The sequence below is a fragment of the Mandrillus leucophaeus genome, unplaced genomic scaffold (genome assembly GCF_000951045.1).
Source record: "Mandrillus leucophaeus isolate KB7577 unplaced genomic scaffold, Mleu.le_1.0 Scaffold13, whole genome shotgun sequence".
Classification (NCBI taxonomy): domain Eukaryota; kingdom Metazoa; phylum Chordata; class Mammalia; order Primates; family Cercopithecidae; genus Mandrillus; species Mandrillus leucophaeus.
Genome location: NW_012101254.1, coordinates 7484651 through 7501714, shown reverse-complemented (window position 1 = coordinate 7501714; position 17064 = coordinate 7484651). Strand labels below are relative to the sequence as shown.

The following is a 17064-nucleotide window of genomic DNA, read 5'->3' as shown; positions in this document are numbered from 1 at the left end:
TGTAGTCCCAGCTACTCGGGAGGCTGAGGCAGGAGAATGGCGTAAACCCGAGAGGCGGAGCTTGCAGTGAGCTGAGATCCAGCCACTGCACTCCAGCCTGGGCGACAGAGCGAGACTCGATCTCAAAAAAAAAAAAGTTGAATCAATATAAGTTTAAAGTAAGTCATTTTATGAAATTTTGAAAAATATGACAGGAAAAAATCAATAATAATGCCATCATCGTAACACAGTACTACTGACACTTTTTTCCAGTCCAATCTTTTTTTATACATAGATTTTTATACCAAGATATAGTAGCCAAATATATGTATATTATTTATATCCTGCAGTATATGAATACTATATCAGAAGCATCCAAATATTTTCCCCCATGGAATAGTTAGCTCGTGTAATTTCCAAGTAGCCCCAATCATTCTAATTATTTCTTCTTTCTTTCTTCTCTCAAAGTCACACTGAATTCATAGTTTAAAGAAGCAGCCTTTTTTCTGCGTTGTTTCAGGTGAAAGTATAGAATATATGTCCTCTAACTTTGGTTTCCATTCTTAGTTTACAGCTGACCTTGACCAGTTTGATCAGTTACTGCCCACGCTGGAGAAGGCAGCACAGTTGCCAGGCTTATGTGAGACAGACAGAATGGATGGTGCAGTCACCAGCGTAACCATCAAATCGGAGATCCTGCCAGCTTCACTTCAGTCCGCCACTGCCAGACCCACTTCCAGGCTAAATAGTATGTTTTGGGGACAACACCTCATTTTAAACGTTTAGTAATAATGTGGATTAGCATTTTGTCTCTCACCAGTATTACACAGATCCTTGGCTTAAGAGTGAAATACCTTTTTATTAATGCCTCTATAAATAATAAAACAGTTATATTTAGGCATGTGAACTTCATGCATCATGTATATTTTAAATTATAACCTCTACCCTTTTGTAATTAATGTTAAGGTGAGCAGTTGATGTTAAGGAGAAAAATTTTGTTGTCTCACCCAAAACACCCCATAACAGGACTTTCAGAAATACAGTATTGGGTCAGATTGTTTCCAGATATCTGCCTTGAAAACTAATCCTGTGAGTTGCACAAATAAAAGATTTGGTACTAAAATACACTGGGCAAATGCTACATATTCCGTACATTTTGTATTGATGTTTCAATGCCTGGTAGCAGTTTTGAGAAGTCTTGTATTAAAGAAAGTAGTTTAGATTTCTTTTACCCAACATTTCCCAAACATTCCTGATTATGGAATTTCTTTTCTCAAGTAATACATGTTATACCAGAGAATGAGTTTTCCATGAAGTTGCTTAGGAGACAGCTGTGTTAAAATATGTTATTGTTCTAACCCAAGTTAGCATTTTCCTAGTTGAGAGACACTTTGATAGTTTAATACATTCAATTTATGAAAATAAGGCTGTCAGATTTTTTTACCCATCACATTTTGATGTTGAAAAAACCAGTGGTAAGAATTCCATTGTATGACCTTGAAACTAAAGGAAACTAATCAGCTCACTTTCAAAATTAGTCTGGATTTCCAACCTTAGTCCTGTCCCTTTTCTGATGGTATCAGATGTGGGACTTCAGTTATTTCAATCCAACTGGAACTTTTAGCTGTCATGACCCAATTACTGATAGTTTGCTAAGATTTCAGACAGCTGCAGAGAATAATCTTGAATCATCTGTGACATTTTTGGAGGCAGTATTTTAGCTGACCAGAGCTTTAGAGGAAGAGTCAGAAGCCTAGATTCAAATCTCACATTCTCCAGTCATTAACAGTCTTACCTCAAGGAAGTGCATTTTTTGAACCTTAATTCTCTTTATCTGCAATATAAGAATAGATTAAATGATTTTGAAAGTTTCTTGTAATTGAAGCAGTGAGACTCTAGACTGGAATACCAGGCACAGTTGAGGAAACAGTAAGATGCAAGGCTGAAAAGAGATCAAATGAAAGTCTGCATATTGATTGGTTTGGGGGTCCTTATCTCCTTCCCCATCCAATATGGTGGACTGAAAGAATTTTCTCAGGGGACATTGAATGGGCAGAAAGATGTCTGGATGTGAGTATATAAGTACAAAAGCCATTCTGCTATCTCATCATCCAACAATGAAGGATACCAGGAGAGACAAGCCTAGCACTCAGCCCTCTCAGTCCATGTTTTAGGACACTGACTTGACTGAACAGACACAGTCAAGAATCATCAGTACTTGGAGGAAACTCTGCAACTTGAAAGGAAAAAAAGGAAATAAACAGAAAAAGTATGCAGTGGAAATACATAATAAATGCATAAACCAAAAAAGAAAAAAACTACTAGAAATCTTAGAAAGATAAAAATGTGTTACCCCTGAAAATGTGGAAAGGGGAAAAAAAGGGACAAAAACCAGAAAAAACTCTTAGAAATTAGGTATCCAACATTTTTTTTTTTTTTAATGAGAGAAATGTAAGATCATACAGCTTAGAAAACCTTCCAGAAAGAACAAAAAGATGCTCCCAGAAAGACAAATGGGAAGTAGGGCAGAAAAAGTTAAGGAAATTACAAGGTCCACCTCAGAGGGCCAATAATGATTAAGAATTATACAAACAGGCTGGGCACGGTGGCTCATGCCCGTAATCCTCGCACTTTGGGAGGCTGAGGCAAGTGGATCACCTGAGGTCAGGAGTTCAAGACCAGCCTGACCAACATGGTGAAACCCTGTCTCTACTAAAAATATACAGAAATTAGCTGGGCATGGTGGCAGGCACCTGTAATCCCAGCTGCTCGGGAGGCTGAGGCAGGAGAATCACCTGAACCCAGGAGGCAGAGGTTGCAGTCAACCGATATCGTGCCATTGCACTCTAGCCTGGGCAACAAGAGCAAAACTCTGTCTCAAAAATAATTAATTAATTAATTTTAAAAATTTAATTTAATTTAAAAAAATAAAAGAATTAAACAAACAATTAGGGGGAAATTTATCAAAAAATATAAGAGAATTTTCTGCAACTAACTAAAGGACTTGCTTCCCCGGATTACAATGTTTCAACAAGTATCCAACACAAATGGAAAAAAAAAATACTTGTACCAAAGCTTGTCATCATATCATTCTGGAACATGAGAGATAAGGAAAAGATTCTAAAACCTTTCAGAGAGAAGTTGTTAATTCCATACAGTGAATCAGGAATTTCTCAAAGGTAATGTTGGAACCAGAAGACATTGATGATTTGAGAAAGAGGACTTCTACTTTCAACTGCGACAACAATAATTGGCACTGGTCTAGTCCTCCTACTGTAAATAATGGGAAAAAGAGCAAATATATTAAACAATTCTTGTAAGACAATAGATAATAGGCAGTGTGAGACTGTGATCTCTCTGAGAAGGAAGCAAGTCAGGTGAGCTCTACAGTCATCTCAACTTTTTTCTTGGAGACGTTTACCAAACCAAGTAAAGGTAGGAGGAACCCAAAATAAGCATGGATATTTTACTAAACTCAGGAAATAGTGATAGGAGTTCAGTGACATTGGGGCAGCTATAACTTGCTGAACAAAGTACCTGAGAAGAGAAGGATATGTAGAAAAAGAGCAACAGAAATCTGAATCAGGGTTCTTTTAAATCCTTGGCTGAATACTACACTGTGCATGTTTTCAACAATACTCCATCAAGTGGGGCAAAGAACAGTTTGTGAAGGAAGAACAGCTATCAGGAAGGAGTGAGCTGAACGACTACCAGAACTCACACAGATTGGAAGATAATCAAGTCCTGACCAGTCTACCAAAGAGTCGGTAGACCACCTTGAACATCTGGGACATTGAGTAGAAAATGGCCTCACTTTAAAGTGGATTTACTCTAGACCTGCTTTGACATCTTAAAAACAAAGCTCAAAAGGATCAAGCTAATGTACAAGTAAATTAACTGTCTGAAAGAACAGTATTCAATAGTTTTTAAAGAGGACACCAAAATTCAGACATTCAGCAACATTATATTCATAGTCTCCAACATATAATAAAAAAATTAAGACACATGATGTAGCAAGAAACTTGCTATACCCAAACAAAGTCAGTTAATAGATCCAGAAGTGACAAAGATGTTAGAATTAATAGAAAAAGACTTGAAAATAGCTATTCTAAATATGTTGAAGAACTTAAAGGAAAACATGAACATAATGAAGGAAGAGATATAAACTTCAAAAAAAAAGAGCCAAGTAGAGCTGGTAGCACTGAAAAATACAATATTTAAAATGAAAAGTTTGTTAGAGGGCCTACCAGTAGATTAGACACTGCAGGAAAAAAAAAAAAAAAGAGCAATAAACATGATATAGTATTAGAAACTATTCAAATTAGAGGAGAAAAAAATACCACAAAATTATCAAGGACCTCAGTCACCTGTGGAACAATACAAAGCAGTCTAATATACACATAATGTACAAATAATACATAATTATGGAAGAATGGGGAGCAGGTGAAATTTTTGAAAAAATAGCCACAAATTTGTGGAAATTTATAAACCTACAAATCCAAGAGTTTAATGAATCCCAAGCAAAATAAACACAAAGAAAACTACTACAAGCCGTGTCATAATCAAATTGCTAAAATAAAAATCTTAAAACAAAGAAAAATGACACATTATGTCAGATAAACAAGAAAAAAACTAACTTTCTATACTTAGTATCATTCAAAATGATAGAGATGAAAAAAGATAGAAAATGATATACGATGAACAAAGATAAGAAAACAACTACCTTTCTATATCCAGTATCATTCAGAAATGCAGGTGAAATAAAGATGTTTTCAAACAAACCACACTGAGAAAATTTGTCACCAGCAGATTACAGTATTGTTCAAGCTAAAATAAAATGAATCCAGATGGAAACTCTAACCTACAGAAAATAATAAGAGAGCCGGATAAGTAAAGGTATGAATAAATGGAAAATTATTTTTTCTCATTTGTTAGTTTATTTAAATGAAAAATAACTGTTTAAAGCAAAAATAATAACAGTGAATTATATATGTAATATGTAGAAGAAAAATGTGTGACAGTAATAGTACCACAGATGGGGTAGAATAAATGGGAAAATACTGTTTTCTATGAAATAGTATAATATTTGAGGCTAGAGGCTGAAGTTAAAAATGCATTTTGTTAATAGAAAAATACTCTAGAAGTGTCCTGTGTGTAGGAAATCCTACAGAAGTGAGAGGAAAAGCTACTTGAATTAAATGAACTTAGCAAAGTCACAATATGTGTACTCAGTATTTTAAAAAATCAATTGTATTTCTATATATCAGTCACATACAATTGGATAATGATATAGAAAAAGCAATTTACAAAATACATAAAATGTTAAGACATAAATTTTAGATGGAATAACATGTGCAGTACTCTACACTGAAAACTACTTTGCTGAGAGAAATTAGAGGGGGCCAGATAAATGGAGAGGGATACCATTTTCATGGATTGTAAGACACAGTTTTGTCAAGATGTCAATTATTCCAAAATCGACCCATGTAAATTTAATGTAATCCCAATAAAAATTCCAGCAGGCGGCCGGGCACGGTGGCTCACACCTGTAATCCCAGCACTTTGGGAGGCCGAGGCAGGTGGATCACAAGGTCAGGAGATCAATACCATCCTGGCTAACATGGTGAAACCCCGTCTCTACTAAAAAAATACAAAAAATTAGCCAGGCGTGGTGGTGGGTGCCTGGTGTCCCAGCTACTCAGGAGACTGAGGCAGGAGAATGGTGTGAACCTGGGAGGCTGAGATTGCAGTGAGCCGAGATCACACCACTGCACTCCAGCCTGGGCAACAGAGCGAGACTCTGTCTCAAAAAAAAAAAAAAAGAATCCCAGCAGGCATTTTAGTAAAATTTGACAAGCTTTTTCTAAAATGTATATGAGAATGCAAAGGTCCTGAAATAACCAAAACCACTTAAAAAAAAAAGAAAAGAAAACTTGGGAGTATTTCTACTACTTGATTTTAATACTTCTATAAAGCACCAGTCATCAAGATGGTGTGGTTTTGGAATAAAAATAGACATATAGATCAATGCAAAATAATGGAGAGTCCAGAAACAGACCCACATTTATATGGCAAATTGACATTCAACAAAGACACCAAAGTAATTAAACAAAAAATAATCATTTCAATACATGGTGATATAACAACTGAACATGTAGAAAAAAATGAACCTTTACCCCCTCCTCATCCCATACACAAAAAATTGAACTTATTTTGAGTTGATCATAGGCTTAAATATAAAACTATAAAGCTTTTCAACAACAAAAAAAAGTCATTGAGATAGACACATTTTTCATAGGGCACAAAAAGTGCTAATTGTGAAGGAAAAAATATTGATACATTAGACTTCATTAAATGTTAAATCTTCTACTCTTTAAAGACCACCTTGAAAGAAAATGAATCAATAATCAATAACCTTTCAAAACAGAAATCACTGGGCTAAACCCACTTGTAATTCTAGCAAACATTTAAGGAAGAAATTATATTCTCTATAATCTCTTCCAAAAAATAGAAGCAAAGAAAATATCTCCTGAGTCACATTGTAAAACACATATCTGATATAAAGGAGTGATACCCAAAATAAACAAAGAACTCTTAAAATGAAACAATAAGAAAACAAGCAACTCAATTTAAAAATGGGCAAAAGATCTGAACAGACACCTCACCAAAGAAGATATACAGATGGTAAGTAAGCATATGAAATGATGCCCAACTCGCATGTCATTAGAAAATTGCAAATTAAAACAACAATATGCTGGCGAGGATGTAGAGCAACAGGAACTCTCGTTGCTGGTGAGAATACAAAATGGTACAGCCACTTTGGAAGACATTTTGGCAGTTTCTTACAAAACTAAACATACTCTTACCATATGATCCAGCAATCGCACTCCTTGATATTTACCCAAATGAGTTGAAAACTTATGTTCACACAAAAACCTGCACATGAATGTTTATGGCAGCTTTATCCATGGTTGCCAAAACTTGGAAGCTATCAAGCCATGGAAAGACATTGCTGAGAAGAAGCCAATCTGAAAAGGCTACATCCTGTGTAATTCCAACCGTGTTTTGGAAAAGGCAAAGCTGTGGAGACAGTCAAAAGATCAGCAGTTGCCAGGGGTTTGTTGTCAGTGGTTGCCAAAGGCAAGGATGAATAAAGAGAACATGGGATTTTATGTGATAAATATCATACCTAAAAATCCCCTGTGTTCATATTATGTGTATATAAATAAATATATATAGACATATACACTTACATATATATAAATCATGTCTATGCAATGACATGTATCCTGTCATTATGTATTTGTCAAAATATCAAAATCCACAGAATGTACAACACAAAGAGTTGTACATGTAAGTCTAATGTAAACTGTGGACTTTAGTTAATAATAATGTGGCAATATTGGCTTATCAGTTCTAACAAATGTACCGCACTAATGCAGTAGTAGGAAAAACTGTCCAATCTAAAAACTGGGCAAAGGATTTTAAAAGACATTTCACAAAGGAAGATAGGAAAATGGCAAATCAGCACGTGAAAAAATGGTTAGTATCTTTTTTTTTTTTTTTTTAAAGTCTTTCTGTTGCCCAGGCTGGAGTGCAGTGGCATGATCTCCGCTCACTGCAACCTCTGCCTCTCAAGTTCAAGCAATTCTCATGCCTCAGCCTCCCGAGTAGCTGGGATTACAGGTGTGCGCCACCATGCTTGGATAATTTTTTTGTATTTTCAGTAGAGATGGGGTTTCTCCATGTTGGCCAGGCTGGTCTAGAACTTCTGGCCTCAAGTGATCCACTCGCCTTGGCCTCCCAAAGTGCTGGGATTACAGGCATGACCCACTGCTCTCTGCCAAGATACTTAACATCTTTAATGTCAAGGAAATGCAAATTAAAACTACAGTACAATACCACTGCATACCCATTAGAATGCCCAAAAACTAACAATACCAAATGATGGCAAGGGTGTAGAACAAATTTGAACTTTTACATTGCTAATGGAATGTAAAATGGTGTAGCAAATTTGGAACATCGTTCAGCAATTTCTCATAAAGTTAATCATGCATTTACCATGTAACCCAGCAATCCAACTTTTAGGTATTTAACCAAGAGAAATGAAAGTCCATGTCCATAAAGATACTTGACTACAAATATCCATACAGCTTTATTCAAAATAGCCCCAAACTGGGTAGGCACGGTGGCTCACGCCTGTAGTCGCAGCATTTTGAGAGGCTGAGGCAGGCAGATCACTTGAGGTCAGGAGTTCGAGACCAGTCTGGCCAACATGGTGAAACTCCATCTCTACTAAAAAAAATACAAAAATAGCCGGGTGTGGTGGCAGGCGCCTATAATCACAGCTTCTAGGGAGGCTGAGGCACGAAAATCACTTGAACCTTGCAGTGAGCTGAGATCGCACCGCTGCACTCCAGCCTGGACTACACAATGAGACTCTGTCCAAAAAAAAAAAATACTCCTACACCGGAACAAACTAAATGTCCATCAAAAAATGGTGTACTCATAAAATGAAACACTGCTCAGCAATGAAAAAGAAGGAAACATAATACTATTACATGGGATGAATTATTCTTGGAAACATTCTAAGTGAAAAAAGCCATATATAGTCAGAATTTTTTTTTTAAGCTCTCAGGCAAAACTAATCTGTAGTAATAGAGGTCTGATCATTGTTTGCCTGAGTTAGGGAAGATTGATAGCCAAGGAACATGAAGGAAATTTTAGAGGTGATAGAAATACTCTGTTTTCTTGATTTGAGTGGAAAGTCCTGGGTTTACACCTTTCTCAAAATTTGTTGAACTGTACAAAATTTGAACTTAAAATGGGTGCATTTTATTGTGTGTAAATTATACATCAATAAGGTTTAGTTTAGAAATATCTGAGAGTAGAATGATTTCCAGCCAATAATTAGGTATCACATTTCTGGTAGTTGTAAAGAAAGAATAAAGCATTTTCAGATATAAAAGGCCTCAGGTTTTATTTGCTTGATATATTCACCTTTTCTGGCAAAGGTCCTGGAGGATGTACTTAAGCAAACAGGGGAAAACCAAAAGAGACAGAGGAAGCAAAGGATCTGAAAGGAAGCCCAGGAATGACACCTGATCAACAAGATTAGGGAACAACCAGTGCATATTGAACTGGGGACCTGACAAATCCTCTAGAAGGGAGGCCTCCGGGGAAGAAATGAATTGATCTCCTTGAGTTTATAGAAAATGTTATTGATAGATTTATGTCAAAAAGTTGAAACATCTGATAAATTCTACTAGAACCACTGACAAATGAAAAAATAAGAAAATTATTAACTCCAGAAAAAAGTAGGGCACAAGAGAGGAGGTTCAAACAAAGTGCACAATTTGACCTAGCAGTGAGCAATATTTGCATAATCATAAGAATCAAAATATTAACTTTTGATTTTATAAAAAACTATGATCTCTGTTAGGGAATTGGGAACCAGGATGGTAGTAAGAGAGGTACATATGGAAGAGCTAAGACCTCATCTATAATGAGGGAAAGTCGGTAAATCTAAAATTGAGACATCAAGAAATAGCAGTATATGCATATTTAGAAACAAATAGGCAATGCCAAAGTAAACAATTTTCAGAGTTGCAGATGGTTGCCTCTGTGGAGAAGGAGGTAACTAAGTGACTGGAAGGAGTGAGGCAAGAAACTGCTATTATTTATTATGGGCCTCTTGGTTCTGACTTATTAAATTATGTATGTGTGTTAACTTGATGAAAACTAGAATTAATAGAAATAGAAAGTTTCTGCTAGCTTTGCACGTTGTGAAAGTGGGGTGTTTTCTTTCATAGTCTGTATTGAGGCAAATAACCTTTTTCTCCCTTGAGGCTTCCCCTCCTGAGTACAGCTCCATAAGTGAAAGTATGTAAATAGGCCAGAATCTGTTTCACCTTGTGCTGATATGTTTGCAAAGGCCAAGAACATAGAGGGGAAGATACCGAGGTAGATATGGAGAGGTCAATAGATGGAGACAACCAGTCTACAATGTGTAGATATAGACAGGAAAGAAAAAAGAGTTCAGAGGACATAAGGCTAGGGAAACAAGTTGGATGTGAAAAAGGAAAAAGAATTAAGGATTGCAGAAGGAAAAAGAAAGAAAAAAGATGGGAACAAAAATATGATAGCATATAAAGAGAAGAAGAAAAGAATCACTTCTGATTCTCTGCCCCACTCTTACCTCTAAATTGTCCATCACTACTGTTTACTATAACCAGAGTCTACTATTGATTGGCCCACATCTTAAGCTTGTGCCCGCCCAGGAAAATCAAGCACCTTTCTTTACTTTAGTCTTCAATCTTAGCTAAACTGTATCAAGTTCAAATATCTTGCATAAGATAGTTTATCATCCTCCTTCACCACCTGAGATACACAGTTAGAAGTAATGGCTCTATCCCCCATGACACTTACCTTTTCTTCTAATATTTTTCTTTGCCATTTTGCACTGTGTTCTGAGAGAATCTCTGAGCTCAACTTTCCAGATCAAAACTAAATCTTTAGCTATGTCCATTCTGCCCTTCAGTCCATCTATTGAAATCGTTTCATCATAGCTATAATTTTAAGATTTCTAAACATTATTTTTCTTAGGAGTCTATTACTTTTTATGGATGCAATAGACTTTTTAATCTGTATGATGATATTTATTGTGATTTGGGGTTCACTCATTGTCTATACTAACCCTTTTTTCTTCAACATTACTTTCGTCATTAAAGTTGCTTTCTTCCTACTGTTGACTTTTCTTGAAAGTTTGGTAAATTTTGACTGTCTCTCCATATATATTGAAAAAGGTCTAGAATTTTAAAATATTGGTAGCTAGCGTGTTTCTTTAGCTAAAGTGAGAAGCCCTTTTCCCCTGGCAGTGAATGTAGATTCTGATTATAGAAGCCCTACTTCTCAGTTGTTGTGAGGAATAGGCCTTGGAGGTGGGGAAACCCCTTGTGGCAGCCCGAGCATCCCCTTTGGGAGATTCCCTGGGCAGAACTCCCATTTTTAGTCATATGCTCACAATTGTAATCCCATGGACAGGTGCCAGAGTCAGCTGCACTCAGAGCAATGGCCTGGCAGCAGCTGTTCAGCCATCCATAATTATCCCAGCAATTGCCCATGGCCTGTTCCTTTATTTGCTCAAATGACCACTGAGCCTGGAGTTGTTCTGGTGTTCTGAGAAAATTCCCCTCTGGAAAATCTCTTTCTCCTGTTGCAAGTGTTTTAGTTTAGTTGAAGTTTCACAATCAGTTTGTTTCCATTTGTGTTTTGTCTTTCAGAAATCCTTTGTTGTTTTAGTCTGCTGCCATGAAAATTTCTTCTGCCTTTCCTTCAGCTGTAGATTTCTGTTCCCCTTTTTTCTTTCTTTAGTTATTTCAGTCATGTTTTTGAAGAGAAAATAAAATATAAGTGATAAATCTGCCACATTGAACCACAGGTCTCCTTGGGTTCGTTTACAAATGAGAAAACAAAGGTCCAGAGAAAAGGGAAACACATAAACACACACAGACAAAAACTTCCCCAAAGTAATACAACTAATATTTGTAGAATAACCAGGATTTAAATCTCAATCCACCTGGTTTCAAAACATGCTATTTGTATGCACATACACACACCCCTCCAAGCATTGTGGCCAAGTGATTTAAATAATTTTGTTAGAAATATTCTACCAGAGCACATCCAGGTAAATACTGCTTTTTCAATGGAGACAGCTTATATGAGGGTATTGTTGATCAGAATGTGTACAGCATGCGTCTTTGGCGGTACCTTCAAAACCTTTGCTATGTCCTTTTAACTATCTTCAAATCCCTATTCTTTGAGGGTAGATTTCACTTTTGAAAATGTCCAGAGTTATGTGGAACCAAATATGTTGATCTAAAAAGAATAATGCTTTTTTTTTTTTTTTAATCAAAAACTAAAAATAAGTGTACCTATGAGGAAACTTAGTTTCTTGAAGGACATGTGGACTGGTTGAGTTCCTGAAGAATTCCAGAAATATTTAAGCATTGACATCACTGGAATAAGTGAATGACCATGTGAGGCGGTTGTTTTTGTGTTCTATGAACATATACATTCTGGGATAATTTATTTTAATGTTATTAATTTGTAGTACATCAAAAATATTATATAACTATAAACATCATTATGTTCACATGCAACATTTTCAGTACTTAAAAAGATCAATTTTTCAGCCTGGGCAACATGTTGAAACCCCCTCTTTACAAAAAATACAAAAATTAGCCAGGCATGGTGGTATGCGCCTGTAGTCCCAGCTACTTGGGGAGCTGAGACCAGAGGATCACTTGAGCCCCAGGAGGTGGAGGTTTCAGTGAGCCGAATGCACTCCAGCCTGGGTGACAGTGAGACCCTGTCTCAAAAAAAAAAAAAAAAAAAAATCATTTGAGGTTACATTTCATGGTTTTTGTTCATTTATTTATTTATTTTTAGTGATTAAGATATTCACATGATTCAGCATTCAAAAAAAATTTTTAAATATATACTGAAAAATCTCTTTCTAGCAGTATTTTTTCTGTACCTTCAAAAATTACGTACGTAGACTTCCCTTTTTAAAATACAAATAGTGTCATACTATGCACATTAGCTGTTCTGTATCTTAGTCATTTTTTCACTTAATGTTCTATGGATGTCATTCTGTATCAGTGCATAAAAAGCATCTTTATTCTTTTTTTTATAGCTGTACAACTTCTTACAGTTGTGCCAGAATTTACTTAACCAGTAGCCTGATAGGTATCTTTTGCTATTACAGAGCTGTAATGAATAATCTTATATAGAGATAATTTACCACATGTGACAGTATATCTGAGATACAAGTTCTGAATAGAATTGCTGGGTCAAAAGATAGATATTGCCAAATAGTCCTTTCCAGCAATTGTTTCAGCTTACACCCCAACTGATAATGTTTCCATTTCTGTATATCCTTGCCAATACATTGAATTATGTACTTTCTCATTTTTGCCCATCTGATGGTTTTATTTTTTTTAGGTATCTCAATGTCATTTTAATCTATATTTCTTTTATCGTGAATTAGATCATATTTGAATGATTTTATATATTCATTTATGTTCATATTCTCTATTTACCTATTGTTTTGTTGGTTTTATCCTATTGGTTTATAGAATTTTTTATATATTAGAAAAATTAGTTCTTTGTCTACATCATGTTTTGAAAAAAATAAAACACTGTAACTACTGTGCAGTTACTGCCAAATGCAACCCAAAACTAAGCCAGAAACTTCCTTACCAACAGCTGAAAAAATTAACTGTGAATATCAGAATCAGTAGATACTAAATCAACTGTTAGAAGAGTAGAATGTGCAAAAGCCACCCTTATGGTTAAGAAAATGCTCTCTACTTGGTGTACAGAAATTTTTTTTCTATAGCCTAATCTTGGAAGTGACAGAAATTTTTAAATTATTTCTTAATATGAGGGTTTTTGTTTGTTTTTTGTTTTGTTTTGTTTGCTGGATTCAGTGTCCCTTTTAGCTATATTTTAAATGGAGGAAGTATGATGTCGAGCCCTTTGCAAAGATATGTTAATAGCTTGATCAGGCGTTCCCTAGGGCTTGTTTTCTGCCCCTACTTCAGCTGCCTGTTTCCAGCAGAAATGACTGTATTGTCTTGTATTACATGTATACTTACTCATGTTTGTATCACAGAAATGACCAAAAATATTTCATTTATTCTCTGGACAAAGAGAGAGAGCCTTGCATTTCCTAGAAGAAATAGGTGAAACAAACCACATTTTTTACAGAAGGCAGTTTCTAAAGGAAGTCGTAAAAGGTTGAAATGACTTTCAGAATAAAAACCAACTTCTTCTAAGCATACAGTCTATCCAAATAAAACTTTTTATTGAATCAAAATTTTATTAGTATGGAGATTTTTTTGTTTATTTTTGTTTGCTTAGTCACCAAACTCAGTATGTGAGTCTTATTTTGAAAGTATTTTATCCAACTTATTTTCTTAACATTTTTTTCAAGACTAGTAAAATTAGATACTGTGTCCTATTATTGAGTCAAATAAACTATCTTGTAAAACTTGATAGTAGACACTGGACAGCCATGTAAATTTTCTTAGACTTTTAAATTAATTAATTTTGGTTATAATAATTAAGATTAGATTTATTGAAGTAAGATTAAGGAATTAACATGTAGGCAGAGCAATGGGACAGTTTTAGATAATCTTTGACCAACCTTCTGATTTAAATAATGACAGAAAGTAAGTGATTATTTCCCATTTTTGTTGTTGTTTTAGTTTGGTTGTTTCTGTTTGTTGTGTTTTTCAGAATCCTACAGAATTTGATTTCTCTATCATTTGTCATGATAGAGATGAGGTTAATCGAAAGCTGTAATTATATACATTTAAAAGTAAATGTGTTTATATAACTTTTATTTCTCTCTTATACTAAATATTGACTATACTTCACTTAAAAGTGAGCCTTGCATGAATTATGTAGTTAATAATGTTCGGTAACTATCATTAAGTACATTTTGGGAGGCATCCTTAAATCTACTTATTCTTCATTCATTCGAATGAGGGATTCTACCTCAATAAGCTTTCCCTTAAAACAAACTCCAAGGCTATTTTAGTTTTTTAAAAAAGATTCTGTTTGGGCTACTATAACAAAATACCACTGACTAGGTGGCGTAAACAACAGAAATTTATTTTCTCACAATTCTGGAAGCCTAAAGTATTTTTGATTTCTTCTGAGGCATCTTTTCTTGGCTGGGAGATGGCCCTCTTCTCTCTGGGTCAGAGTATCCCTCTGTCTGTATTATCTTTCTCCTAATCTCCTCCTCTTGGAAAGACACTAGTCTTACTGGATTAGGGCCCACTGTAAAGACCCATTTTGACTTAGTTACCTTTTTAAAGGCCCTGTCTCCAAATATAGTCACATTCTGAGATACCAGGGGTTAGGACTTCAGCATATTAATTTGGCGGGAGGTACAATTCAGCCCATAACAATGATCAATTAATATATATTCATTTTAGGTTAATCGAAAGCTGTAATTATATACATTTAAAAGTAAATGTGTTTATTTAACTTTTATTTCTCACCATTGGTTGGTTGTAATACCAACCATTGGATGGTTATTTGTAATAACCATCATAGAAAGAAAAGTAGCCTTTAATCTGACTACCTAAAGTGGATCTAAAGTGTGTGTGTGTGTGTATATCTGTGTGTACCCTCCCAGAATTTTTTTATATTAATATATATGAAATAATTTATAAAAACAGAGTCATCTTGAAAATAATGTTTTGGAATATGTTTTCTTTTTTCATTTAACAGCACATTGTCAGTATCTATGCCATAATTCATTCATCAGTCCCTCAATTTCTGGAATTTAGGTTATTTATAAATTTTTTTCTAGTATAAATAGTACAGAGATGACCATAAAGCTTTCCAAAAAAGCCTTACAGAAAAACTTTCTAAAATGCATATACTGTTTTCTTCAACTACAAAACATAATTCGACTTCTTTTTTCATTTGAGCCATCATTATAAGTCTCAGTTCTTATACTGTTACTGTACAGCTGTATTCTAAGATTAGCAACTGTAGAGCTGTGTTCATTTGCTACATGGCCTCAGATTCTAGTTTCTGTTCCTGCCCCTGATAGAATGTATTTTATCTTTTGCTCACCACTCTCATTTCATGGTGATGACACTGTGTTACTTAAAGCATATTCTGTTACGATGTGACTGAAAAGCAGATAACCAAAACTGTTAAATTTATCTTTAAAATAAATAATTTCTGACGAAGTCCTGAGTGATTCTGGATAACATTAACCTATGTGCAAACTTTAATATCAGATTTTCCTTGATTCAGAAATCTTTTTTCACTTTCTCATTTACTTTTTATTATATGGTCATACTAGATAGTTTAAATTGCTGAATAAATGACCTTTGTATCATTGAAGTCATATTTTAAAGGGGAAATCTCACTCTCCAATATATTATTTTTGAAAATACTATCATTTTATCCTCCACTAAGATAATGACTTCTTACCTTTTCTTCTTCAATCAGGATTACCTGAGCTGGAATTGGAAGCAATTGATAACCAATTTGGACAACCAGGAACAGGCGATCAGATTCCATGGACAAATAATACAGTGACAGCTATAAATCAGAATAAATCAGAAGAGTAAGTAATACATTTTGTATTTTATAAGATATCAGATACCAACTTCTAAACAGAGAACTATTTTTTCCAAACTAGATTTCAGTCTACAGTGGTATTTTGTGAGATATTAATAGATGTAAATACTTATTTTAAAAAAAAAAAAAAATTGGGCCAGTGCAGTGGCTCTGGCCTGTAAATCCTAACACTTTGGGAGGTGGAGGCAGGTGGATCTCCTGAGGTCAGGAGTTTGAGATCAGCCTGGCCACAATTGTGAAACCCTGTCTCTGCTAAATATACAAAAAATTTGCCAGGCGTGGTGGTGCGCGGCTGTCATCCTAGCTACTAAGGAGGCTGAGGCAGGAGAATTGCTTGAACCCGGGAGGTGGAGGTTGCAGTGAACCAAGATCGCGCCATTGCACTCCAGCCTGGGCAACAAGACTGAAACTCAGTCTCGGGGGGAAAAAAAAAGCGAGGGTAGTGGGGCAAGGGAAAGACACTGAATTAAATAGATTTATTAACTGCATGACCACAAGGCTAGTATATATTGTAATCACCAAGAGATTGATGTAATATGTAGCTATTGTTTTATATTTCATGTATAACTTTAATTGATTACCATGATGTGTCTGGGACCTATGGATGAATTGGCCTCAGTATGATAATTATGTTGCCCTTGAACTTTTAGTTATATTTGTCCAGCATTTCTCTTCATTTGGTGCAAGAAGTTATAAGAAAGGAAAGTATACTTTTTCCATCTACTCAATGTCACATCTTGATTAGAACTGAATTTCTTGGCCGGGCGCGGTGGCTCAAGCCTGTAATCCCAGCACTTTGGGAGGCCAAGACGGGCGGATCACGAGGGCAGGAGATCGAGACCATCCTGGCTAACACGGTGAAACCCCGTTTCTACTAAAAAATACAAAAAACTAGCCGGGCGAGGTGGC

At 35.4% G+C, this 17064-nt stretch overlaps 1 protein-coding gene across 1 annotated transcript in view; it reads left to right on the top strand.

Annotated features, from left to right (window-relative positions):
- The window catches only part of NCOA1 (nuclear receptor coactivator 1), a 224037-nt gene that overhangs the window by 161134 nt on the left and 45839 nt on the right, over nucleotides 1-17064 (top strand). Inside the window, exons 13-14 of the mRNA XM_011972701.1 lie at nucleotides 547-727; nucleotides 16024-16141. Coding sequence (XP_011828091.1) covers nucleotides 547-727; nucleotides 16024-16141 — 299 coding nt within the window. The remainder of the gene's footprint in view (nucleotides 1-546; nucleotides 728-16023; nucleotides 16142-17064) is intronic.